The sequence below is a fragment of the Globicephala melas genome, chromosome 2 (genome assembly GCF_963455315.2).
Source record: "Globicephala melas chromosome 2, mGloMel1.2, whole genome shotgun sequence".
Lineage (NCBI taxonomy): Eukaryota > Metazoa > Chordata > Mammalia > Artiodactyla > Delphinidae > Globicephala > Globicephala melas.
The window spans coordinates 5,386,074-5,413,370 of NC_083315.2; the positions used below are offsets into that span (position 1 = coordinate 5,386,074).

Sequence of the window (27,297 nt, forward strand, 5' to 3'; positions counted from 1 at the left end):
ATCAAACGTTTTACTTTTTCTGTTCTCACTGTGTGCTACTCCAGTGAGAGTCTCACCCTAAAGCTGGCTTCTGTCTTGGCTGTAGGGTAGCTGCCCTCACAGTGGGGCTTGCATATCCCTCATGCATGTCTAGGAAGAGAGAGGATGTCTATCCAGTGGCATGCTGGAGGTGGCTTGTACCATCTTGCAAGAGTCAGTCATGATCCTCTGGTCCAAATTCTGCATCTAATGACCTTGCATTGGTAACTTGACATTGGCTATAGTGGGAGTATTTCTACCACAGAAATTGGAAAATGGTATAAATGAGGGTGTGCCTCTTTCCCTCGGAGAGCTGGTTGTCCTATTTACCAGCACACTACTGTCTATTCCAGATTCCAAACAGTTTACCTGAAATTTACTCTCAGTGGATTGGCCTAGGTCACATGCCCACCCTTGAACCAAGATCTATGGCCAGGGGATTTGAAATTATAAAGTAAATGTATACCATAGTTTCTTTAATTTATAAGAATTTCTAACAGCAAACAGGCAGTCTGATTGTAAAGTCCATTATGTCATAGTATGTGCTTGTATAAGAGATTGTAATGTAGTTTTGGGCAGTTCCAATGGGGAATTTTAAGTAGGTAAAGTGCGTGTGTGTGTGTGTGTGTGTGTAGGTGTTAGGTACATGTTCAAGTTATCATCTAGATGAGATAAAAGTGTTTTCTTTTGTTTTTGTAAATGAGAACATGAAAAATATTCTATATCATTAGCTATCAGAACAATAAATTAAAGATCACAATGAGGTACCATTTCACACACAACAGAATGGCTAAAATGAAAAAGACTGACAATATCAAATGTTGGCAAGCATGCAGAGCAACTGGAAGTTTCATACATTCCTCATGATATAACCACTTGGAAGAATTTGACTGGCAGTTTCTTATAGAATTAAATACATACCTTATTTATGACCCAGCAATTCTACTCCCAGGTATTTACCCAAGAGAAATAAAAATTTATGACCATTCTAGTATCTAGAATAGAAAAGAACTCTTAGAACAGAACATTAAGAAACATATATCCCAGTTTAAAAATGGCAAAGGAGGGAATTCCCTGGTGGTCCAGTGGTTAGGACTCCTCGCTTTCACTGCCGAGGGTCTGGATTCAGTCCCTTGTTGGGGAACTAAGATTGAGCAAGCCACACAGTGTGGCCTAACTAAATATTTTTAAAATGGCAAAGGATCTGAACAGCTATTTCTTCCAAGATATACAAATGACCAATAAGCACATGAAAAGATGCTCAACACCGTTACTCATAGAGACATGCAAATCAAAACCACAATGTACTACCATTTCATACTCAATAGTGTGGCTAAGTTAGACAATAACAAGTGTTGGTGAGGATGTGGGAAATTAGAACTCTCATGCTGGTTCTAATTGCTGTTGTGGTGGCAGGATGGTGCAGCCTCTTTGGAAAACAGGCTGATAGGTCCTCAAAACATTAAACATAGGGTTACTCTATGAGTCTGCAATTCTGCTCCTATTATTTACCCAAGAGATTGAAAACACGTATCCACACAAAACCTTGTACATGAATATCTGTAGCAGTGTTATTTATAATAGCCAAAAGGTACAAGCAAAACTAACGTCCATCAACTACAAAATGGATAAACAAAAATGTGGTCTCTCCATACAATGGAATACTATTGAGCTTGGAAGGAATGAAGTACTGACACATGCTACAACATGGATGACCCTGAAAAACATTAAGTAAAAGCAGCCAGTCACAAGGGGCTGAATATTATATATTATATATATATATATATATATATGATTCTGTTTATGTGAGATGTCCAGAGAAGACAAATCCACAAAGACTGAAAGTAGGTTAGTGGTTGCCTAGGATTGGGAGAACAGTAAAGGGGGAGGATGGGGCGTGACTGTGAATGGGTACAAGGTTTCTCTACGTGGGGATGAAAATGTAGAAATGGGGGAAATGTCAGATACCTAAAGTTTTGTGGAACTGTGAATTGGTAACACTTTTCCAAAGGACTGTTTGATAAATCTGAAAAAGAATTTTACCTTAGTACCAGTAACTCAACTTCTAAAAATTTGTTCTGATGAAATAATGAGAAAGTTCTGCAAATATTTATATATAAAAATGTTTGTTTCAACAGTATTTTTATCACAAAAGCTAGAAAAGGTAGAATTATTAAGCTGTAGGGGATGAATTGAACATAGCATGGCACATCTATATATTAGAGTTCGATAGATGCATTAAATTCAGTGTTTTAAAAGATATTTAATCACATTAAATGCATGATGTTATGTTATTTCATGTTAATAAAAATTAGGTTACAAAAGATCCTACGCAGGATGATTCCAATCAATGTTTTTGTTTTGTTTTGTTTTGACTACGTTGGGTCTTCATTGCTGCGTGCGGGCTTTCTCTAGTTGTGGCGAGCTGGGGCTACTCTTCGTTGCGGTGCACGGGCTTCTCATTGCGGTCGCTTCTCTTGTTGCAGAGCATGGGCCCTAGAGCATGCAGGTTTCAGTAGTTGTGGCTTGGGGGCTCTAGAATGCAGGCTCAGTAGTTGTGGCACATGGGCTTAGTTGCTTGGCTCATGTGGGATCTTCCCAGACCAAGGATCGAACCTGTGTCTCCTGCATTGGCAGGCGGATTCTTAACCACTGTGCCACCAGAGAAGTCTCCAATTAATTTTTTAACTATATGATTCACCCATAAAAATGATTGGATACATTGTAGTAATAAAAGTCTTCTTAACTATATTTAAAATAGATAACCAACAAAGACCTACTGTATAGCACAGGAAACTCTGCTCAGCATTCTGTAATAACCTATATGGGAAAAGAATCTGAAAAAGCATAGATATATGAATCACTTTGCTGTACACCTGAAACTAACACAATATTGTAAATCAAAAAAAAAAAAAAACCCAAAATATGCAAATAGAAAACATCCCATCACCAAAAAAAAAAGTTTTTTAAATTTTTTATTTTTCTGTTTTGTATTTCTCTTTAGAATGGGTTGGAGTATATATCTGTTTTATAATTAGAAAACAAAACAATGATATATATTTTACAATCACTAAACTCTTAAGCTAATATTGTTTGTGTGAACATTTGTAACATTTGTTTAATTAACATTGAGATTCTAATGACGTCTCCGTGGTAGGAGTCCTTTATCTGTGGGTAAGCGTCACTGTTAAATGCAAGGTTTCTCACGAGCAGCACGTTGGCGTTTGGGGCTGGGTCATTCTTGTTGTGGTGGAGGGCAGGGGACCTGGGGCAGCCCTGAGCATTATAGCACGTTTAGCTGCATCCCTGGGCTCTGCCCACTCCGTGGCAGTGGCACACCCCAGCATGACAGCAAAACAATGTCTTCAGGTACTGCCAAATGTCCCTGGGAGGCAAAATTGTCCCCAGTTTATAATCACTGAATTAAAGGAGTCATTTTATAGGGAAGAAAATTCTGGATTGTTTCAAAGTAGGATTCAACTGTTGTGAAGTTCTCCCTGTTTCCTCACCCCTGTGCTTGTTTTGTAACTAGGGTGAGGGTCGTTCCTCAGGAAACCAAATTGCGTGAATCGTCCTCACATTTTCGTGTAATCATTTATGTTGCTTCTGATTATTACTTATGTTGCTTCTGGTTGTTCCGTGCCCTGTTCAGCTCGCTCCACTGTAACGGGAAGCTGTGTCAACGACGGCGTGCACATAGTCAGGGGTTACAGCTTATCTTCCACGCCTTTGGCGACGCTGTGTGGGGATGAGAGCCTGTCCCCTGTCACCACCTCTGGTCCCATGCTGCTTAACTTCTACTCAAATGCACATACCACGGACTTGGGATTCAAGTTTTCCTATAGGATAACCCGTGAGTAGCCATAATGATGTAGTTTGGAATTTTCTTTTTCCCTCGAGCAATTTCCATAAGGAGAGTTAATTGTATTCACACATCACCAAGTTGAAGACTCAGAGACCTTAAGGGAGAAAATTATTAATTAGGTGCATGGTCATAAAAAAAAAAAAGGGAGGCCCTTTTTCATGAACTTTGGCAGAACTACTCTTTGAAAATCAAATGGAAGATTGGGATTTATTTTTTTATTTTAATTTTTTATTTTTTATTTTTTGTGGTACGCGGGCCTCTCACTGTGTGGCTTCCGTTGCGGAGCACAGGCTCCGGACGCACAGGCTCAGCGGCCATGGCTCACGGGCCCAGCCGCTCCGCAGCATGTGGGATCTTCCTGTACCGAGGCACAAACCTGTGTCCCCTGCATCGGCATGCGGACTCTCAACCACTGCACCACCAGGGAAGCCCTGAGATTTATTTTTGATAATTTAAGTTAGAACGAACTGCTACCTTCAGTTGTTCGTACATTGCATAAAGTGACTTTTCGGCATGGACTGTCCAGATGCCTGTTTCATTTTCCCAAGTCACTCTGTTGAAAACCAATCCTTTATACATTTAGAAAAAATGTAAGAGACTATCTTTATGATGTTCTGGTAGGAAAGAATTTTTTAGCAATATGCAAAAAGCACAAGTCGTAAAAGAAAAGATGGACGTATTCAACTACATGATAATTTGCAGCTTCTCTGTATCAAAATCAGGGTCAGACAAGCCACCGAATGGACAAAGACCTTTGTAGCTACCGACATCTTTTCATTTTTTTGTGGACAGTTTGATCCATGTTTGTTTGAAAATCATAAGATTCTATTTCCCTACTTTGAATGGTCTTTTCCTCTCCTGCAATAAACTTGGCTGGTTTGCTGACAGCATTTTTTTTCACATCATCCCAACTTCAGTAACACGGGCAAAAAAAGATCTTGCAAAATGTTTGTTTGATCTTTACTTGACATAACCCATTGCTGAAGGTAGAAAGTCAAATTGTTTTCTTTCAAATAAATTATTGTTCCCATCCCCAGAAGAGCCTGAAAATGTTTATTGACTCATGAAACAGGCCTTCGTGGTTTGTGGACGTTAACTGCCCCCGAGGCCTGGCCCCGTTTGTAACGCATGATTCTGTGTGGCCCAGGGATTCTGTTAGCACAGACAGAACATTCCTTCCCCCAGTTGTCTGTTGGATAAAGAGAAGGGGTGACTTGTTTTATTCTTTTGGTACAACTAGTGTTATGGAGAGTTTCCTCCCCACTTTATATTATTTTACTCTTTAATCCCTCATTTTCCTAAAACACTGTATACAAGGGTCCACATTATCTACTATGAGAGTCTCTTTTAAAGAGGGTTGATATCGAAATTTCAACTCCTGACAATGTACAAACTTGGGACTTATTTTAGGCATTGACAAGCTTTCAGAGACCACATTATTGTGAACAAGATGAAATAGAATAATGGCTACACAAATCTAACATTTAATTCACTGCAGATGTACCCAGGGGCCTGAGCACAGGAATGATTGTGGGCATAGAGAGAATAGCTTTCCCTGCAATGTGGGCTCAATTGAGACAAAATAAACAAACAGACAAATAAAAAATTACCTTAATGACCTTAAATGGCAGCCACTCTCTGGTTATCATTTCTAAGATATGTAAATGGAATATATCCATTGATAGTATGAAAACCATAAAAATATCATCAAAATATACTCATGTTACTATAATTTTAGAATCATAAAGTAAAATAAATATAAACCTTTCTCACTGCTGTGAGAATAGGGCACTTTCCATCATTGCACGGCACAAAGTAATCCTCCTGATATGCAAAGCCAAGCGAAAAAATAAAAATTCTATATTTTGTATAATGGGATTTCATTCTCTTTTTACGGCTGTTGTTTTATTGACTAGTCGTAGTGACTAAGGGCTGTGGGCTGTTGCTTGCTGGACTCGGGGTGGGCCTACCTTCCTCATGCTTGTTGAGGATTGGTAATAAAACTTGGTCAAGTATGGCCCTTACCAGTCTCACGACCAAATAGAAATACGCGAGACTCAAGAGCTATGCATTTGAGCCCAAAGAGGGGACTAAACTCCATTATTTCAAAAGTGATTTCTAAAGTTTCACCTTACGGTCGTCTGTCATGGACACAGGAGACTCCAATCCATATTATTTAAGATCTTTAGATCACAGCCCTTCCTGGGTTCATAAGCCCACAATTGGATTCAGCACACCTTTTCTAAACTTCCAGCAATCACTGTTATCCCCCTGAATCTGTCACTGCTTTATAGAGAAAGGACAGTTATATTCCAACATGGGAAACGTTTTCGCTCATCATTTTCACTGTGGCCATTATTTTGGCTCAGACTTATTCCATTCCAAGAGGTGCCTTGAAACATTCTTCCCTGCTTCTACCCCTTACTGTCTTTTCCCTCTACCTCGGTGGAAGAATCTGAAGCATTTGTAAGCACAGTAAAGAGAGGTTTACATTGCTTTAAGACAAAGAATTATCATCTCTCTTGGGGAAAAAGGTACCATAGTAAAGAATGTCTGGAAATGACTTTCCTCTGCCATGAGTCATAACCATTCTCTGCCTGTTCCCTGCCTTCTGTTGCAGCCTGTGGTGGCGCGTTCAACCTCTCCACCGGGGTCATCAAGAGCCCCTTCTATTCCTACTCTGCGTACCCTAACAACATGCACTGTTTGTACACCATCACCATCAGGGACGACAGAGTAATCCAGCTCAAGTACGTAAGACCCATTTACCTTCTTAAGAAAATCCTCCCAGCTCTGTTTACAGAAAAGATGTTCATTTAATGATGCAGAGCACTGATTCTCATCAGAGGCACATACAGGAATCCGGAGGAAGGGGAAGTAAGCATGTGGTGTGATCCTGTTCACCTGGGAAATGGGCCCCCTACCCTCCACGCAAGCCAGTGGTCATTCAGGGGAAAAACAGGCGCTCACTCCACCGGTTCAAACAATTGTTGTCGTTTTCCGACAGTTTTAGAGTAGCTTCGTATACTGGGGTGTAAAGTTATAAGCCTATCTTTAAATCAAAGGGCATGGGGAAGGCAAGAGAAAGCAGTTTCCATTTGGGGGGCACGTATTATACACAAAGAACTTTAATGAACACTTCCACCATTCTCTTATTTAGTTCTTGAAACAGTCAGATGAGGTATGTATTATTAATCTCACTCTACTGATGAGAAGACTGAGTCTCAGAAGTGTCACATAACTTCCCCAAAGTGATATTGTATTAAATGAAGAGTCAAAATCAGAATCCGGATCAGACTGATCTCCTCCCCAAACCAGGTCCTTCATATTCCCTATGCTCTCTCTCCAAGGGTGAATTTTCTAAGTACTTAAATTCCTTTTTATTCCCATATCAGAACACCTCTAAACTGGTGCTATATGAGATATCTTATATCATCAGGAAAATTCTTCCCGATCCTGCATACTTCCAATAAGACTGATGAAGGGAAAGCAACCTCCAGTTCTCTGAGTGACAGAGTTCACTATTGCTGTCATCTGAGATGATGTATTTCTAACTCCTGTGTTTCAGTGATGTACAGCATATGGTGGAAAGCTCTGAAACTCAGCATATGGTGTAATTTATGGCAATATAGAATTTTTTATAGAAGCTTAATGGGCTAGGACCCCTCCTACCTCCCTTCCTCCTGTATGTCAGTGATCACATTCTCTCCCCCAATCATAAACTCTCCATAATTTACCTCCAGGGACCTCATATGTCAAATGGGTCCTTGGACTGTAAGACACATCTCATCAAGCCTGGTTTGCTTCCTGTATCAGACAGTGAGTGGTCTACAGGATGGACCCTGGAGAGCTCTGCAGGTCCCACCTGAGACTGTTTGTAAAGAGGCTGTGCCCCAAAGCCAGAAAGTCCTTTAAGGCCCAGGAACAAAAGAATAAACAAAAAGTGCCCAATGGCCAGGAGCAGGAGACCTGGGAAGGGATCACCTGCTCCGAATGGACACATAAGGAGCGGTTCTTGTCATTTGCTGTCGTGGCACAATACTTGGTTCTTACACGTGTAGGATTAGAGCATACGCTATGATATGTGTATATTTTTTGCCCTTGCCTGGGCCCTGGGGCTCACCATAGTCAAAGTTCACATCCGCATGCTTGGAAAATGATTACATTCTTTCTAAGAACCTACATTCTGTGAAACAGATACTATTCTAGGTACTGAAGAAGTTGTAGACATTAGTAACACATAAATCCTTCTAGGCTCTCCAAATAGGCCGGCCTCATGACGTTTTCTGTTAATGGGCTTTTGCAAATATTTTCTGTGCTGTCATGGGAAAATGACGCAAAGCCAAAACAGCTCTGAGTCCTCTTGGAAACTCAGATTTTTATCTTCATGGATTCACGTTGTGGAAAATAAATGTGTTGTCTATAGAAAATAAAAATGAAAGTAGTGTTTTTGGAAATTATCTAGCTATTGTTTTGCCTTCTTTTATTATAGGAACATTAAATGTTACATGTGGTTAAAGAAAATTAAGAAATTTTTCATCTTAACCTTTATCATCAGTTTGAAAACATTCAGCCAATCAAAACCTGTTTCAAAATATTGTATCATTTTTTTCTTAAGCCTCTTAAAGGAAATATTTTAATCACGAGATATTTTCAAATTATTCCATATTATATGTTATATATTACAGAGGCTAGCAAAAATACCAAAACCCAGAAAACAAAAACACCTGAGAAAGAAGAACCTAGAAAAATGATGACAGGACATCAAATAACTTAAACAGGTTTTTAAAAAATAAGCTATAATAAACCCACCATAAAAATCCTTAAGAAAATCCAGGTAGGAAGCCTTGCTTGTTTGGGAACTCTGGGAATAGTTACTTGAAATGACAAAGCATAAGACCTGGATTGAAATATGGTGTTAAGGAGCTATATTCAATATCTTGCAATAAACCATAATGGAAAAGAATATGAAAAAGAATATATATGTGTAATTGGATCACTTTTCTGTACACTAGAAACTAACACAACATTGTAAATCAACTATACTTCAATTTAAAAAAAGGAAAGGAAAGAAAAGAAATACTATGTTAGACAATGAAAGAAAAGTCAGGGATGTGTCTGTCAGGATAGGTTATAAGTGGTAACAAACAACCTCAAGGCACAGTAGCTTAACTCAACAAGTTTATTTCTCACTCGTATGAGTGTGTCCAACGTGGCCTGGCAAGGAGTCTCCTCTCATCATGGTCACTTAGCTGCCCAGGTTGATGGAAACTCATTTCTACATTTGCTTCCGTGATCATCACTGCAGTAGAAGGCAGTGTGGCAAACTGAGTAGTAGTTCTTAAAACTTCTTCCAAAAGTAATACGCATGACTCCTGCTTGCATTTCTGTGGCCAGAGCATGTCTCAGGGCCACATCACACCTCAAAGTGTGCACAGAAAGACAATCCTAACAAATGTCAGGAAGGCTGAGCGCTGGGATGAGTGGTGACATGCCCGTGACGACCACAGTGATCTGAAATGTGAATTTCTGGTTATAGCAGTTAAATAAGACTCAAGAGAATTTAGTTCATTCTTTCCTACCATTGGTTTTTTAATATTTGTTATTTCTTTTATGAGGAATAACTATTTCTTATTCCTAGTTTTCAAAATCATAATAATAACGATCATTTGTTGGGTCTGTCCATTTTTTTTGAGCATCTACTGTATGCCAGTTACCATAATTTGGATTTTACACATTGTTTCACTTAACCTTAGAATAAACTCCATTTAAAAAGAGGGAAACAGACTGTGAGAATGAGAATAAAGCTCTGATTCTAAAACCAGCATTTCTTCCACTCTATTATATTAGCATTCTTCCCATTAATAAAAATTAGATTGATCTTGATCTCACAAAAATAACAAGGGAACAGAGTAAACACCCTATTTTTAATGAGACTGAAAAACTAAAGTGTTGCTGAAATGATAAATAAATATCAGTTCAACTTATCAAAACTTTTATGTCAAGTAGATTTAATATATCCTTGACTGTAAACCCCTGGAAATCCAGGACTATATCTTACTCATCTTTATATCCCCAGAGCTTATGACACTCCTTGACATATTCTAGTCTCTCAAAAACTTTCCTCTAAACTTTTGAACTGATCAGTAAAATAGTATACTGTTTCTACGTTTCCTATCAAGTGAAACTTGGATGCTGTTGGCGTTTGTCTTGTCTTTTTTTTTTTTAATAAGAACTAAATCTATAATTTAATGGAAACCCGAATGGAGAACATTATTATTAACAAGGTTCATTTCACAGGTTCAATGATTTTGATGTGGTTTCCTCCACCTTCTGCTCCCAAGACTACCTGGCAGTTTACGATGGTTCTAACATCAGTGATCCCCTTCTTGGCAAATTCTGTGGTTCCAGTCTTCCACCAGGTGTTAAGAGCAGCAGTAGTAGTATGTTCCTGGTGTTCAAGACAGATTCGTTTCAAACAGCAAGAGGTTGGAGGATATCTTTCTGGCAGACACTGGGTAAGAATTTTGCGTGTGTAAATCTATTTTTCATGACTGTTAGTTTTCTGCTTTGTTTAATTTTTTTCACCGGTCTAAAGTTGCTCATCATTTAAGTTTAGAGAAATATGTCACATAAAATTTTGGTTTTAAAAATTACATATGGTGTATTTTGAGTAAAAACAAAAAATCACTCAACATATGTGTCTCTCTAGTATTTAAAGACAAAGTCTGTCTACACCACCATCTCAAATGAGACCTGAGTCTCATTTTATCACCCATGGAAATGGTGGAAGTTAAGCCTATAGGTAGCAAAGTCCAGATCAAGAAAGAAGGCCCTGTAGCCTCTGTTGACTTTATCCTTAAAATGGTGAAGAGCCTGGGAGACTTTTAAGTAAAGAGTGCACAGCCCGACTGGACTTCTGGAAAGATCATAGTGGTAGCAGGGTGGAGGAAGGTGGAAGGAAGAAGCTTATCACAGAATTCCAGATGAGAAAGGTTGAAGGCTCAAACTAACAGAGTGGGAATAAAAACAGAAGAAGGGCGGAAATCTCAGAGATATTCAGAAGGTAGAATACCTTGGAAGTACAGTGTTGGGAACTTCATGCTTATTACATGAGGACAGGAGTTGAGGATGACTTCTATGGGCGACTTGTTGGATACTCATGCCTTAGGAGGCTAAGATTCAGGGAAGAAATATTGTATTTGGTTTGGGTCATTTTGGGTTGGAGGGCCTATGAGATATCTAAATGGAGAAATAGAGGAGGAAACTGAAGCTTGAGAAGCAACTTGGGCGGAGGAGGTGATCTGGGAGTCATCTAGAGGTAAAAGGAAAAGCTGGGTGAGAGGATCAATCAAAAATAGCACCCCCGTTTATTCCCACTGCTTCTGAGAAATAATTATCTATATAGAATTAACTTGGAACTTTGAATCCTTTAAAACAGCAGTCCCCAACCTTTCTGGCACCAGGGACCGGTTTCGTGGAAGACGATTTTTCCACAGACGGGGATGGGGGGATGGGTCAGGTGGTAATGCGAGCGACGGGGGAGCAACAGATGAAGCTTCGCCCCCTCACCCGCCGCTCACCTCCTGCCGTGTGGTCCGGTTCCTAACAGGCCATGGACCGGTACCAATCCACGGCCTGGGGGTTGGGGAGCCCTGCCGTATGAGTTAGCTGGTCTGTTCTCTGTTTATCCGTACTCGTAGCATCAGTGGCACAGTCTAAGATAATTTGTATTTGACTCTGGGAAGTGTTTCGAGTCTTCCATTTGAATATAGAAGTGAATAATGTTCTGAAAACAAACCGCTCACAAAACGAATCGCTTACTGTGAAGACTCAGAGAAACCTGGGAGGTTTTCTACAATAAGAATCCCGACTCACTGTTCAAACTCTTTCTTCCTCTTTACCCCATGCTGTGGCTGACCTTCAGCCCTCTGATAGAGAGCAGAGCTCACCTTCACCTTCTTTACATTTGGTGTGTGATTCTTTTCATGAGGGGAACAATTAGACATTTGTGTTTTGACGGCTTCCCAGTAAAACGCAGACATGGTGCAAATTGTATCAGAAAATCACTTTGCCACCTACCCTACTTAGCTGTATCAACAGTGACTTGAAAGCAAGTCTCATGGGCAGACAGAGAGCATTGCCTTAATGGAATTGCCCAAGTGAAGTGGCGTATAAAACACAGAGGGCTATTTTGAAAGAAAAATTAATTTTCCTTTGGAGACTTTTTGCACAAGAGAACTTGTTTATTCGTGCCTTTAGCACAGACTTTAGAATCAAATGACACATAATCGCATAGCTCTTGCTACCTGCTTTCAAGTTGTTTTTCTTTTTCCTAATGTATTCTCACATGATCATTGAAATCATCCTAAAGTACTCCACACGGCTGTCACCTACGTGAAAGCTTCCACATTAGCCAGTGTTCCCTAACCTCATTAATGTTACATTTTTCTGAGCTACAAAAAGACATTCTCCAACTGAAGTAGCACAGAAGGAATAACCTTACACCGTCAAAGGCCCCGCTCATCCATAAGCATTGGCGACTTTCAGTGAATAACTATTTTCCTCTGGTCACATGCAGAGAGCAGAAATAGGGTCTCATTCCTTGCCTCCCAGTGTGCTACCCCTGCATGCCTCTCACCTCTTCTTCACGTATAAATGCTATTGGCCACTTGGGAATATTTAAGAAGTAATTTTAAGTGATCGTTAGTGGTATTTTTTTTTCCTGAACAACCGATTGTTATAATTTTGTACTGTTTTGGTCTTACAAACCTTTCAAGACCACTCATATAAATTCACTGATCATTCTGCATAGCTTTTCAATTTGGTTTGTTTTTTGTTGTTTATGGTGAGGAAAAGGGAAGAAACAATAAAGAGTACGTTGAACTCTAGTGTTTATAGAATCTTTTTCTTACAGATCTATACAAAGCACTTAAACTTGGCTCATAAGATGCACTTTTCCCCTCAGTCTTGTCCATTTTAAACTGCCCTGGGCGTCCTGTAAAGAGAGAAGAAACAACTTTATGGGTGGGACAGTGAATTTTAGATTCCAAAACTGTCACTTTAGCCTGGAAGACAGTATCTTCCCTGAATAAATAATTGATGTGAAGAGGAGACCATTTTAGTCTGTGACATCTGTTTAGCTTATCTTGACCTGAACACTGGAGTTTTACAGATTCGCTATTTTGATTCCACACTTGACAATACTTTATGCACGTCTGCTTTAATTTTTCCGAAGTCAGTGAAGAGCCGGCTCATACAATAATATAATTATTAGATAACTTCTCCTTGGGCATTTGTTATATTTGTATTGCTAAAGGCTCAGAACAAATTTGGGGAAAATATCCCCCTAGTTTGTCGCTAATGAATTATGTGGTGAAATCAGGTCTCCTCTTTTATGGAACTTCTGCTATGAAGGGCCACCTGCACAGGATGGAAGGTAAGGAGAAAGCAAAAGCCAGCACTTCCCGGGAGCTGATACCTACCTGTGAAGTATACCTGCCTTCCCGCTTTCCCCATCTCTCCTCCCCTCCATGAATAATTGATCCCCGATAACTGATAACCAGTGGAGTACTCATCCTGGGGTCTGTGAAACTCTGAAATTATCTGCAGATCTCAGCGTTTTTCTGGAGAGTATGCAACTTTCACCCGATTGTCAGTGGTGTCCATGATCCTGTGAAGCTTAAAAAGCCTTCAGTCCTATGGATTTGGCCCAAGTGGGCAAGCCCCACGGTGCAGAACTAACACTGATGAGTACCGTTTATTCTACCCACTTCTGCTTGCTGAGTTCCTGCCCCTCCTTTACCACCAGAGTCTGCTTCAGCTCTGGCTGTGCTCATCTGTGTCACTCACAGAGCATTTCAGACCTGCAAACGTGTTTTTAAGCCATCAAAGCCCCCATTTCTTCTTACTGTACTGGTCTCACGCCAGAGTGCCTCTCAGTCAGTCTGTTTTTCTGTTTTTATTTATTTATTTATTATTTTAAAATTTTTATTTATTTTATTTTATTTTTTTGGCTGCGTTGGGTCTTTGTTGCGGTGCACAGGCTTCTCACTGCAGTGGCTTCTCTTGTTGCAGAGCACGGGCTCGAGGCACGTGGGCTCAGTAGTTGTGGTACCTTAGACGCCAAACAGAAAGACTGATACGGATCAGAAAGTAATATTGAAGACCTGGATTTCTGCAGGGCTCCATGACCCACCCCACCCTCTCTGTAAGGCAGAGGAGCGGGAGAGAGGGGTCATTATTATCAACAGGACGGCTCCAGGGTGCGCTGAAATCTAACCAGCAGACCCTAAAGTACATTTTATAAGTTAAAGCCAAAATCAAAAGCTAAATTCCAATAAAATTCCAAGGCCTCGCAGACACCTAGCACGTAACTGTTACTCCATCAATCCATCGTTATTGGCTGTGTGAATGAATTAAAGAATAAATGGATAAATGATCCTTACTTTATAATCACATTATATTATGTATAATGTGTATATGTTATACATCGTATCTAGATTCGCCTCATTCTCAATATGCAGTCGTGGTTCATATAATTCAGCTATTACTCGGGGTGGTAAATTGGATGACTTTTATCCTTAGAGAATTAGGAATACAGGGTCAGACTCAACATTCAGGTGGTGTGTCTGGTCTCTGGATTTTTACGTGCTGCCTTAACATCTGGAAACTGACTCTCAGACATGCTACAGGAAGACAGTTGGCAGTGGTGGGAAGAAGTTGAGGTGGCTCAACAGGAGTTTACTTGTAAGAGGGGATGGAGAAGAAGGAAAAGTACACAGAAAGCTGATGCCAGTTTGGGGCCCCAAAGATGGAAAATATAACCACAGCACACGGAGGAAAATGTAACAACATATCAAATTCAGACTTCTGGTTCTAGTTATTTTTAAATTTCACAGTTTTGGTGTTAAGTTTGGACTTTGGGAGGGGCGTTCTAAAGTTCTATAGCTAAACATTAAAAAAATAAACTCAAAAACATTCAGTGACACTAAATATCGATGCGTCTACGTTGTGCTTCCTAGCAGCCTGGTGTTAGCTGCCAGACGACATTACTTTTAAAAGTACAATTGCAGTAAGGTAGTTGAATTATAAAGTGAATAATTTCCTAAGTCACTGCTCAAATAACCCTCAGTTTAGCGAATATGGGGATATTACTTGAAAGCAGTGTTGTTTGTCTGTTCTCTTAATGTCATTTGCTCCCTCTGATGAAGTCTGACAATGAGATGAGCTGAAATTGTAAACCCATTTGCAGAAAACTAGACTAAGCTTATTTCCGCTCTTTTTAAGTCTTGTAACGTTCACTGCTGATTAGGCATCCCTTGGGAGATGATGCCAAAGACAAGGTTATCTGCAGTTTCTCCTTTGTGGGTTTTACTGACAAGGGTTTTTTGCTGAGCTGAGAATGTGGGAATGTGATAAAGAAACTAACAAATGCTTAGTTCACCAAAACCTTACAAAAGCAGCAGGCAGGAGTAAAATTCCAGATCAGCCAAAAGAAAAAGAAAAGGTTTTTATGAAAATATATTCCAATATCAGTCTGTGCTCTAACCCACTCACCCCCTCCTTAAATGACCAAATTGCTGCTCCTGGTCTTGAAGGATAGGGTTGTCATTGGGAAAATGAAACCAGATGGTACTGTGAAGACCAAGCTAAGTGATAAAATTGAGTTAGTGGTAAATTATAAGATAACACTTTGAAAAACATTGAAATAAACAAGAAGCTGACAAGCAATTATTCTGCATAACCTAAACAACACCAGCCCTCCTAAAAATGCAACTCATCCAGCAACTGGATGCTTAGGATTAAATTATTTATAAGCATAGATTCCCTGTAATAATCATTATCCTTATTCATTGGGCCTGGCTTTAATGTAGTGTTTCCAGCAGCATAAAAGCAGACTGGTCAGCATTAAACACTGAAAAAAATTCTTTACTTGTAAACAGTTGTTTAGAGATAAAACATTGTCAGGGACTATATTCTTCTCTTTGTTCTGAGATGTGAAAAATCTGCTGCCTTTGTGTGGTAGCTTTAATTTCAGTTCACCCCCAGGAGAAGATGTCAGGGATGCCCAAGGCATACAGATAAGGACTGCCTGTCACTGAGCTTCTATGGGAGGGGCTTTGCATGGATTTTCTCATCTAATCCTCACAACTACCCCTGAGACAGGGATTATCCCATTTTACAATGGAGGAACAAAGAAGTTAGGAGATTAGGTAATTTGCTTGCAGTCAAAGGGTTTATAAGAGGTAAAACCAAGCTTGGAATCAGGTAGGACCATCTCCCAAATTCACCCTTTTCCTAAAATGCCCACATCGCTTTTGTAGAGATCAGTGAACACACTCAGGACGATGAGGGATTCTGGGGGTGACTTTTCTCAAAGGCAAGTCATTTCTTTTCTAACTCTTTGGGGAGATAGAGCTACTTTTCTCCATTCTCATCTTCTCCTTTGACACTGCCTGCTTTCCAATTTGTACCTAGTCCTAAATAGTGCATTTAATTTACTGTTACTATATAAATATTGCACATAACTGCAGCAGTCACTATTTCCTCCTTCCCATAAGGAAAGGAAAAAAATATTTTTGAGTAAAATATACTATTTATAAATAATATAGCATAATTATATATTTATAGTATACTTATATTTATGATACAAATATATTTTATATATTATAAATATAATATACATAAAATATATATGTTTAGTATTTATATTTTAAGTAACATTTATATTTACAAATAATTTATATATATATGCATACATATACACATACAGTAAAAGCCCATTTTCTTTCCGCTATTGACAGACAAATGTCACATCTATCTTCACAGCTTTGCATGATATAATGGTAAAGAATTAGCACAATTATGTGGAGTATAATTCCATTGGAATATAAGGGTAATAAATTTCTGTATAACAAAAATCTCTAACCCCAAATGATGGCCTCCAATTTAGTAAAATTTCTTAAAATTCTATCAAAATTAAGGAACTTGGGCATTTATTTTTATGTTGTAATCCTAATTGGCATTCTCATATATTTTACTTTACAAATTGGGGAACTGAGTCACACAGAAATTAAGTGACTTGCCAGGGCCTCTTAGCAAATCTTGAGCAGAACTGGGAAAATAATCCGTCTCCACTAAATCACACTGCCACCAGAGTCATAAAATTTAAATATCAATAGCACAGTGTGCAACCTAATATATTAACGAGAACAACAAAACAATTCCATGCCCTTGTTTACAATTATTAAAAACTATTGTATACTCTGGTTTGATGAATTTCATATCTTTTCTAACGCAACCTATTTTATGACAATTGAATAGCACATTGCTATTAATCCTGCTCTCTAAATAGAACAGTTTCTAATTTTTGCTAACTTTTGACTTTGTAATTGTCAATGATGAGAGAAAGTCATTCTTCTATATAGTGTGCTGCACATTAGAGCGTCTGGAATTTTACAAATTTTTAGATTTGCTCTGCCTTCGGAAATCCAACACTCAGAGATCAGATTTTCTTAAGTAACAGAACTAACATCATTTATAATTGCAAATTTTTAGCTAAACAAGCATTTTCCTACAAAAACAAAAAAACAAAACTACCCCTTCGGCAGTGTTTTCAATCTTTTGGTGATATTTTTGGTGTTGTTCTGCTGGTTGTTTCTTCACAATCAAATATGCCATAAAAGTCAACTAACTTACCTTTGAAACAGGTTAATACATAGGACCAAAAACTTGGTCCTGTGCCTGTGTGTGTATATATGTATATACACATATATACACACATACACATATATATATACACATATACAGACATATATATAGACACACATGCACATGTACATAATATGTTTATTGCATAGTAACAACGTTATAAATCAAGAAATATATTTAATCCCAAGAATTCCCTTATAAACTTAGACTAGAAAGCAAAGATCCCTCCAGTAAGAGCTATCTATATATTTTCTGTGCTTTCCTGAATTGCTTATTCAACAGTATTCACCAGCTACTTACTATGCAGGCAGTGATCTTTTCTCTGGGGATACGAAGACGAATTCAACAAGATCTCTATTTCTGAGAAGCTTACTCAACAGTCAGCAAATAATTGTAAATTCTGATAAATGCTTTTGTCAGAAGTATGTGCAGAGGACAGCAGAGGCAGAAGCGATCTGAAGTACTTCGGCACTGAGTAAAATAAAAAGGACACAGGAAAAAAAGTTCGCGAAATCACTGCAGGGAGTGTGAACCGTGAACTGTCGTTAGTGGTTTGTACATGTATCGCACGCTGTGGGGATAGACTGTCTAGGTTCAGACTCAGCCCTGACACATCCCAGCAAGTTTGACCTCGGACAATTACTTATCCTCTTGATTTTCTCATCTGTAAAAGGGGCCCACTAATAGTAACTACCTCATAGGGTTGTGGGGAAGATTAAACTAGAACATTCCCTGACACCCTTTTAGCACGCACTAAATTTTAGCTATAAATCATACTCACTCGGAAGGCTGAGAAGGCCTTCGTTGGGAAAGCAGGCATTTTATGTGCAAAGTTGCAAAGTCCTATCCCATTTCAGAGGCCACACACTGGCTTGCATGTTGTTACTACCGCTTTGGGTTGTCAGGTAGAGAGCAGTAGGGGCTGAAACAGGAGAGACAGGAGGAGGTGGACAAGGTGGGCTCTGCATCGGTTGCGGATGGAACCGTTCATCGTTTGGAGGCTGGAGAGTACTATGATCTAATCAGATGTGGTGTAGGAAGCACATGCTAGCACCTGTGAGGGTGATGTTTTGAAGCAGGGGCAGCATTTTAGACAGAGAAAAATTGGGAAAGTATTGCCATCATGTAGGCAGGGGATGAGAGCAGTGACAGTGTGAAAATAAAGAAGGAACTTGAAAGGAGAAGCACTTAAGATACAGGATCAAGAGGACACAGTAGTCTTTAAACAATGAATTGAGGGAAAAGGAAAACATGATGACCCTAAGGTTTCTGGACAATATCCCGCGATACCGCTATCTAAATGTAAGTTTACAGGAGGGCCAGGTTTCATAGGAGAAAGTAATAATGTTTGGTTTTGGTGCGGAATGTTTGGTGCCTTTAAGGCATCCAGCTAATGTTCAGCAGGTAGTCAGATACGAGAATGAGAAGCTCAGTAGAGAGATCAGGGCTAGAACTCTGGTCTTATTTTGCTTAGAGACAGTGTAGTGTGTAGCACATATACGTTTGAAATGATTATATCTTCCTGGTGAATTTGGTGAATTGACTCATGTTATTCTGCAAGGTCTTTTTTTGGTTTTTTGGATTTTTTTGCTTTAATGTCTACTTTTTCTGATTCAGTATACAGCTTCCCTAGCTTTCTTCCAGTTCATGGTATATTTTTCAATCTCTCCACTTTCAACATTTCTCTACCCCAAAGAATGTATTTGGGTTTTGTTTTACTTTGTCTTTCAGTTGGAGATTGGACCATGTTACTAATAAAATTACTAACATTATTGGATTTAAATAGACCACCGTATTGTTTTCTGTTTGTTCCATATGTTCTTATGTTTCTTTAGCCATCTTTGTGTTTTTGCCTTTTCTGAATTAATCAATTGTCACTCTCTTTTAAAAATCATTACTGTCCGGGCGGCGGGACAGGCGGGCGCGGAGGTCGCCTGTGCTGGGCTGCGTGCGGCGAGGCTCCGGCGCCTCCGCAGAGCATCGCGGATCCGGGGAGCATCGCGGGTCCGGGGAGCATCGCGGGTCCAGGGAGGGGCGGCGCCGGCCCTGAAGCCTTGAGAACACGGCTAGGCAGCCGTAGTTCAACGGGGAGCTGGCCTAATGGGAGCTAGGCGCCTGCTGGCGTCTCAGTTCTTGGTGGGCCCGGGAGCCCGCGGTGGCCAGGCCGGGGACGACAGCAGGTAGGAGTGAGCCGCTGGTGTGGTGACGAGGAGGGAAGGGAGGACACTGGCTGTCGGCCTGTGAACCCAGGCAAGAAGCAGCAGCCGACACAATCCAGACCCGGGTCCGTGGGCCCAGCTCGGTCCTGGGCGGCCGGTCGGTGGAACAATCCAGACCCGCAGGTGTGGCTCTTGTCACTCTAGGACTGGCTTCGGGACAGATCCTGCCGCTGAGCCCGGGGCGCCGTCCTCAGTTCCCCGGGAGAGTGGAGTGGAGACCGGGGTGTGCGCGACTCAGCACTGCGGCCACGCACGTCCAGGCCACCGGCAAGGGCAGTGGGGAGCCTGGGGTAGTGGTGGCCTTGGGAGTGTCCTCCGATGGCAAAGAACCTGCAGGCTTCTCAGATAACTTTGGTGTAGAACGTCGCTGCATTGAAAGGCAGTTCTGTGTGCTTTTCCCCCCTTGGCGTGTATCAGCAGTGCTGAGGCAGCAGGTGTGATGCAGGAGCGTGAGCAGAGACCGTCTGGAATCCCGAGACTCTGGGGAAACTAGAGGGGACAACCAGCCTAGGGAAGAGGGCCCTCGCCTCAGGGCCCTAATCCTGGCTCCAGCCCGGGGGCTGAGGGGAGCTGCAAAGTCTTCTGGGCGAGCAGAGCCCCCAGTCCCGAGCTGTTCTTCGCTGTGTTTGAGTCATCTCCCTCCATCCAAGGGGAGAAATCTAGAAGAGGTTTAAGAATCAGTGCTTTAAGAATGGATCTCGCAGCTGAAACCTTGGAACACGTGTTTTCAGCACAAGGTGTTAAGGGAAGGATTTAATGCCTTTTCAAGGAGGGTGTCTCCATGTGGGCAGAACTAGAGAATAAATGGGTCTTGAATAAAGAAAACAAAAATAAATAAATAAAAATCATTACTTATATAGTCAGTTACTCTTAGGGATTATAACATTCATCTTTGACTCATTAGAATCTAATTTAAAACTAGTCCTGTTTTGGGGGGCTGAGTACGCGGGCCTCTCACTGTTGTGGCCTCTCCCGTTGCAGAGCACAGGCTCCGGACGCGCAGGCTCAGCGGCATGGCTCACGGGCCCAGCCGCTCTGCGGCATGTGGGATCTTCCAGACCGGGGCACAAACCCGTGTCCCCTACATCGGCAGGTGGACTCCCAACCACTGCGCCACCAGGGAAGCCCTAAAACTAGTCCTTTTACCATATCATGATAAATGCAACATTTTAACTCCATTAGTCTACTTCCTGTCTTCCGTGCTGTTAATATCAATTATTTAAATTCTACATATGTTTTAAGCATATAAAATGTTTTTATTGTTTCAGTTAGTAATTATGTGTACTTACCATTGCTTTTGTTCTTTCTTCCTGAATTTCTGTGCTTCCATCTGAGATCAGTTTATTTCTTTTTGAAGAACTCCCTTTAGTGTTTTTTTTTTAATTTATTTATTGCAAATCTTCTAGTAAAAATGTCTTTTGGTTTTTGTTTTTCTGAAAATGGCTTTATTCTGTCTTAAATTTTGTGGGATTTTTTCTCTGAATACAGAATTCTAGTTTGGCAATTATTTCCATTCAGCACTTTAAGATGCTATTTCATTGTCATCTGTGTTCTGTCATCTTGGTGAGAGAGTCCTTATGGAGTACTTTCTGTGCTATCCACACTTGGGACACCCTCACCCTGGTCATTCCATTGTGGTGTGCGGTATTCTACAATGAGCTATCACTCGTGTGTGTGTGTGTGTGTGTGTGTGTGTGTGTGTGTGTGTGCGCGTGTGCGTGTATTTTAGCCATTCTGATAGAAATGTATTCATATCATTATGGTTTTAATTTACATATCCCTAATAGTGAACAATTTTCATGTGTTTTTTTGGTCATATGTATATCCTCTTTGGCGAAATAGATGTTCATAATTTTTTCCCATTTTTTAATTGGATTACTTGTTTTTCCACTATTGGGTTTTGAGAGTTCTTCATATATTCTCAGTAGTAGTCCTTCCTCAGGTACATGGTCTGCAAATATTTTCTCCCAGTCCATAGCTTGTCTTTTTGTCCTCTTTACAGGGCCTTTCTTAGAACAAAAGTTTTTAATTTTGAAGAAGTCCAGCATATCAGTTTCTCCTTTTATGTATAGTGTTTGGATAACAAGGCTAAGAACTCTACCTATCCTGAGGTCGCAAAGATTTTCTACTTCGATTTCTTCTAAAAGTTTTATGGTTTTACATTTTTCATTTATGTTTACGATCCATTTTGAACTAATTTTTGTTCAAGGTCTGAGGTTTAGATTGGACCTAATTTTTGCCCCTGGATGTCCAATTTCTCTATCACCATTTGTTGAAAGACTATCCTTCCTCCACTGAATTGCTTTTGCATCTTTGTAAATAATCACTTGGACATATTTGTGTGGACATATTTCTGGGTTCTTTATTCTTTTCCATTGATCTGTTTGTCTAACACTCCACGAATATCATACTATCTGGATTACTATAGCTGTATAGTAATAGGTAGATTGATCCTTTCCAGTTTTTTTTTTTGTTTTTGTTTTTGTTTTCAGTACGCGGGCCTCTCACTGCCGTGGCCTCTCCCGTTGCGGAGCACAGGCTCCAGACGCGCAGGCTCAGCGGCCATGGCTCACGGGCCCAGCCACTCCGCGGCACGTGGGATCTTCCCGGACCGAGGCACAAACCCGTGTCCCCTGCATCGGCAGGCGGACTCTCAACCACTGCGCCACCAGGGAAGCCCGATCCTTTCCAGTTTATTCTTCTTTGTCAAGATTGTTTTAACTATTCAAGAGCCTGTGACTTTCTATGTAAATTTTAAAATAAGTTGTTTGTTTTGTTTTGGTTGGTTGGTTGGTTTTTATTAAGACTTTATTTTTTACAGCAGTTTTAGATTTATAGCAAAATTGAGGGGAAGGTACAGAGATTCCCTTTATGCCCTCGCCCCTCACGTGCACAGCCTCCACCATTGACCACATCCCCACCAGAGTGAGACATTTGTTACAACTGATGATATTCAGTGAAGCATCATAACCACCCAACAGCCATAGTTTGAGTCACAGTTCACTCCTGGTGTTGTACATCCAATGGATTTGGACAAATGTGTAATGACGTGTATCCAACGTTATGGTATCTTACAGAGTATTTTCACTGCCCTAAAAATCCTCCGTGCTCTGGCTGTTCATGCCTCCCTCCCTCCCTCCCTCCCCCCAACCCCTGGCGACCACTGATTCTTTTACTGTCTCATTAGTTTTGCCTTTTCCAGAATGTCATCTAGTTGGAACTGTACCGTATGTAGCCTTTTCACATTGGCTCCTTTCACTTAGTAATATGCACTGAGTTGCTCCCATGTCTTTTCATGGCTTGATAGTTCATTTTCTAGCCCTGAATAATATTCTATTGTCTTGACGTACCACAGTTTTAAAATAAGCTTTTTTAAGGCAACAGAAAAATCTTGCTGGGGCTTTGGTAGGAATTACAATGAAAGCTGTGCATCATTTGGGAAGTAACTGGCACCTTTACTAGGCTGAGTCTCTTCCAGTCCATGAATACACACGTCTCACCGTTTATTTAGGTCTTGAATTTCTTTCATCACTTGGTAACTTTCAGCACACAAGTTCTGTATACATTTCAGTAAGTGTATACCTAAGTATTTTATTTTCTTTAGAGCGATTGTATTTTTAACTCTGGTTTCCACACATGCATTGTGAGTTTATAGAAATGTGATTGCTTTTGTGCCTTGTTCTTCCAGCCTGGGTTCTTGCTGAACTCATTTGTTAATCTAGGAATTTTTATGTAGATTCCTTGGGATTTTCTGCATCTGCAGATAGTGGCAATTTTATTCCTTCCTCTCCAGTCTGTATTTTTTTTCTTGTCTATTACAATGGCAAGAGTTTCCAATACTTTGTTGAATAGTGGTGAGAAAAATGTCCTTGCCTTGTTCCTAACCTTAGGAAGAAGGCATTTAGTTTTTCACCATTAAGTATCATGTAAGCTATATGGTTTTTGTAGATGCTCTTAATGAAGTTGAGAAAAGTCCCTTCTATTCCTAGTTTGCTGAGAGTTTATGTCATGATGTGTGTTGGATTTTGTCACATCCTCTTCTTGCATCAGTTGACATGATTATATCATTATATATTGCTTAATAAGTCATTTTTAAAATCTCAAAGTTGGTGAGAATGATTTTCATGAAACGCCATAAGACTATTAATGCATACATAGGGTGTTTTCAGTAATACCAAAATAATGCAGAATAAATTAAAAGTTAATTATATAATTTTCCCGAGTTCCTTATACATTGCATTGCTCTTTTACTTGTGACTATAGCTCCTGATTAACTGCTGAGATTACCTTTCTTTGAGTATTTCAGTTTTATGCTTCCCAAATATTACCAGACTAAGTACACATTCTAAGTTAAATTAGGCTGGGTCTCAAATTAGGATGTTTAAAGTGAGGCAAATTGAGTGACATTACTGAAAACAAACAGAAAAACATAACTCAGGTTACAAAAGCCATTAAGAAATGTTTTCCTTGCAGATATAAATATGATACTTAAAAGGTGGTGCATGTTTAAGGTTAGGGAGTAGAGAATAATAACTCCAATTCACTTTTAGCAAAAAAGACAAGACATGTTCATCTGAAGCTTAGTTGAACTTTTTAAATGAATTCACTGCTTTAGGGCAGCTGTCTACTGTAGCTTTGAAAATCACAGCAAGATTTACTCAAAGAAAGGATTATGGAACTCCCATTTCCCTAAGGAACCAGCCTTAAAGGCATTTGTGTTCTGTTTCCTGTGCTTCAGTGCTGCGTCCTTCAACTACATTCAACTACAGCCTGAAGCCCTAGCTGGCTCACTGGGGAACAGGAAAATGCCTGAAGTCAGGCCGATTGTTATCTGAAAGTACAGCTAGCCAGCCACCATCTGTCCAAGTAGCGGTTGTCCAGGGATGGACATGGACATCTTTTATTTGACTATTTATTCATATAATATTATTCATATAGAATATGAGTTGTATAATTCACTCATATAATGTTATACTTCAGTTATTTGACTATTTTAGCCAGGACTATCTGATGATAATTTTAGTTCTCCTTTATTTTTTTACTTGTATGTATATTTTATGAGTTCATCAATGTGCTCTATTATAGTTTGATAATTCAAAAAAGCTATTTTTGTTATTTGTCAGCTATTGCCACAATAATGCTGTATAACAAATGATCCAAAATGCGGTGGCTTATACCTAGAATATTATTTTTGTCACTTACGGGTCAGCAGGCCAGTTTGCCTGCCTGTTCCAGGATGCAGGTTGACTGTGCTTGGCCTACAGTACAGCCTGGAGTCAGGTCTGCTCTCCACGCAGGTACCCAGGGTGTGAGCTCTTGGTGGATCACAGGAGGACAAAACTCCAAGCCAAAAAACATAAGCACATTTAAGGCCTCTTCCTACTCCATGACCATTAATATTCCATTGTCTCAAGCAAGTCATATGGTGAAACCTAACATCAAGTGACAGAAAACATACAGCTAAGTCCCCTACCTATGAGTAAACTCTGTTCCGAGAATGCATTCGTAAGTCCAATTTGTTTGTAAGTCCAACAAAGTTAGCCTAGGTACCCAACTAACACAATCAGCTATATAGTACTGTACTGTAATAGGTTTATAATACTTTTCACACAAATAATACATTAAAAAAACACAAAAAACGAAACATCTTTAATCTTACAGCACAGTACCTTGAAAAGCACAGTAGTACAGCACAACAGCTGGCGTCCAGAGGCTGGCATTGAGTGAACAGGCAAGAAGAGTTACTGACTGGAGGAGGGAGGGGAGGTGGGAGATGGTAGAGCTGAAGGATCACAGCAATAGGAGGTGGAGGGCAAGCTGCCATTTCGCTCACACCTGACGTTGATGCAATGCACGTTCGCATCTTTGAAAGTTTGCAACTTGAAGGTTCGTATGTAGAGGACTTACTGTACTCTGTCCATTCTGGGGCCCTGCAAAGAGAGATTCTGAAAAGTTAGGAATCATGCAGTCTCCCACTCAGTCTGTGCCAGTGCACACCAGCGATCTGCAGATCCTTGCTCTGGGTTTCCTGAAGGGAGGGTATCTCTGTCTTAGGGCATTAGTAGCAGAAGTAGCAGCGATAGCTGCAGCAGTAGTCTTGTCTACTAAGTGTGTATAATGGCACTCTTGGTGCCCAGTACAATTGTCATTCTGCCCTTATTAACTTATTAGCAACAATTAATAAGCAAGGGGTGATAAAACATATAGCTTGAATTTTTAAAAATAGCATTTAGTTTTTGCAGCTGATGCGTTAGTAGAATAAAGCCCAGTGGTCTGGTTTTCCTACATGCAGACCTCCAGCTCTGCACTGCCCCTTGCCTCCGCCAGCCTGGACCACAGCGGTGTCCTTGGGCCTGGCTTCATCTCCTCCAGGCCCTCCCTTATGTGCAAACGTGACCACCAGATGCATCTCTAGGTCAGACTTGACGAGAAAGTGCATTCATTCTGACCCTACCACTCCTCTGATCAAAAACCTTTCTAGTGGATCCCTATTACCCCGAGAATAAAGTCTAAAGGTCAAATTCTATACATGTAAATTCTTGTCCACGTAACCTTTGGTTACGAGGTCTTTCAACCTGGACTTGCCAATACCAGGCAAGTCTACATGGTCTCGTCCTATTTATCCTTTAAGATGCAGATCAACTGTCACCTCCGCCTTGAACATTCTAGGTCCTCTTAGCCTGAAGTAATAATCTCCCTTTCTTGCAAAACTCACAAGACTTTTCCTGCCTCTTTCATGGCACCTATCATTTTCTAAATTGTATCATTATTGTTGATTTACGACTTATCACTGCTATTAGACTACCATTCATCTTCTCCCATCTCAGTACTAAATAAAAAAATAGATAACTAGCAAGAAGCTACTGTATAGCACAGGGAACTCTACTCAGTACTTGGTAATGACCTATATTGGAACAGAACCTAAAAAAGAGTGGACATGTGGATATGTATAACTGATTCACTTTGCTGTACAGCAGAAACTAACACAGCATTGTAAATCAACTATACTCCAATAAAAATTATTTTTAAAAATACTAAATATATTTCCTTGGCAATATTTAATAGATAAATACTTTTCTCAATTCATTAATACCCTGAGTAATTGTTCTTCCCTGCTAGGCGTGTCAGTAAGCTTAAGTGGTTGCCTTAGGTAACAGTCAGTCCGCACTGGAGTGAAAACCGTGCAAACCCCACTTCTTCATCTTGCAGGCCTGTTTCATAGGAGCAGAGTCATGAGCATTGCTTTGGTTTCAGAATAATTTTGTTCTAGATGCCACCTATGGATATGTCAGGGACTGGGCCTTCGGAAGCATTTCAACTCCAGGAAACATCGGACTGTGCAAATACTCTGTATTTTTCCTTGCCTTAGAAGCTATGACAGGGTAGCCTGACCTCCTAAGTAAGGCACCTATCCTGGAAAACGCTCCGCGCCTTTGATATCCTTTGCATCCGAGGTCGGCAGCCATTGTTTGCCTTTCCTGC

General features: G+C 40.2%; 1 protein-coding gene across 1 annotated transcript in view; it reads left to right on the top strand.

The window, feature by feature from the left end:
- CUBN (cubilin) overlaps positions 1-27,297 on the top strand; it is a 271,724-nt gene that overhangs the window by 220,150 nt on the left and 24,277 nt on the right. The window contains exons 58-60 of the mRNA XM_060292217.1: positions 3,671-3,871; positions 6,504-6,633; positions 10,184-10,401. Of these exons, the coding sequence (XP_060148200.1) occupies positions 3,671-3,871; positions 6,504-6,633; positions 10,184-10,401 (549 nt within the window). The remainder of the gene's footprint in view (positions 1-3,670; positions 3,872-6,503; positions 6,634-10,183; positions 10,402-27,297) is intronic.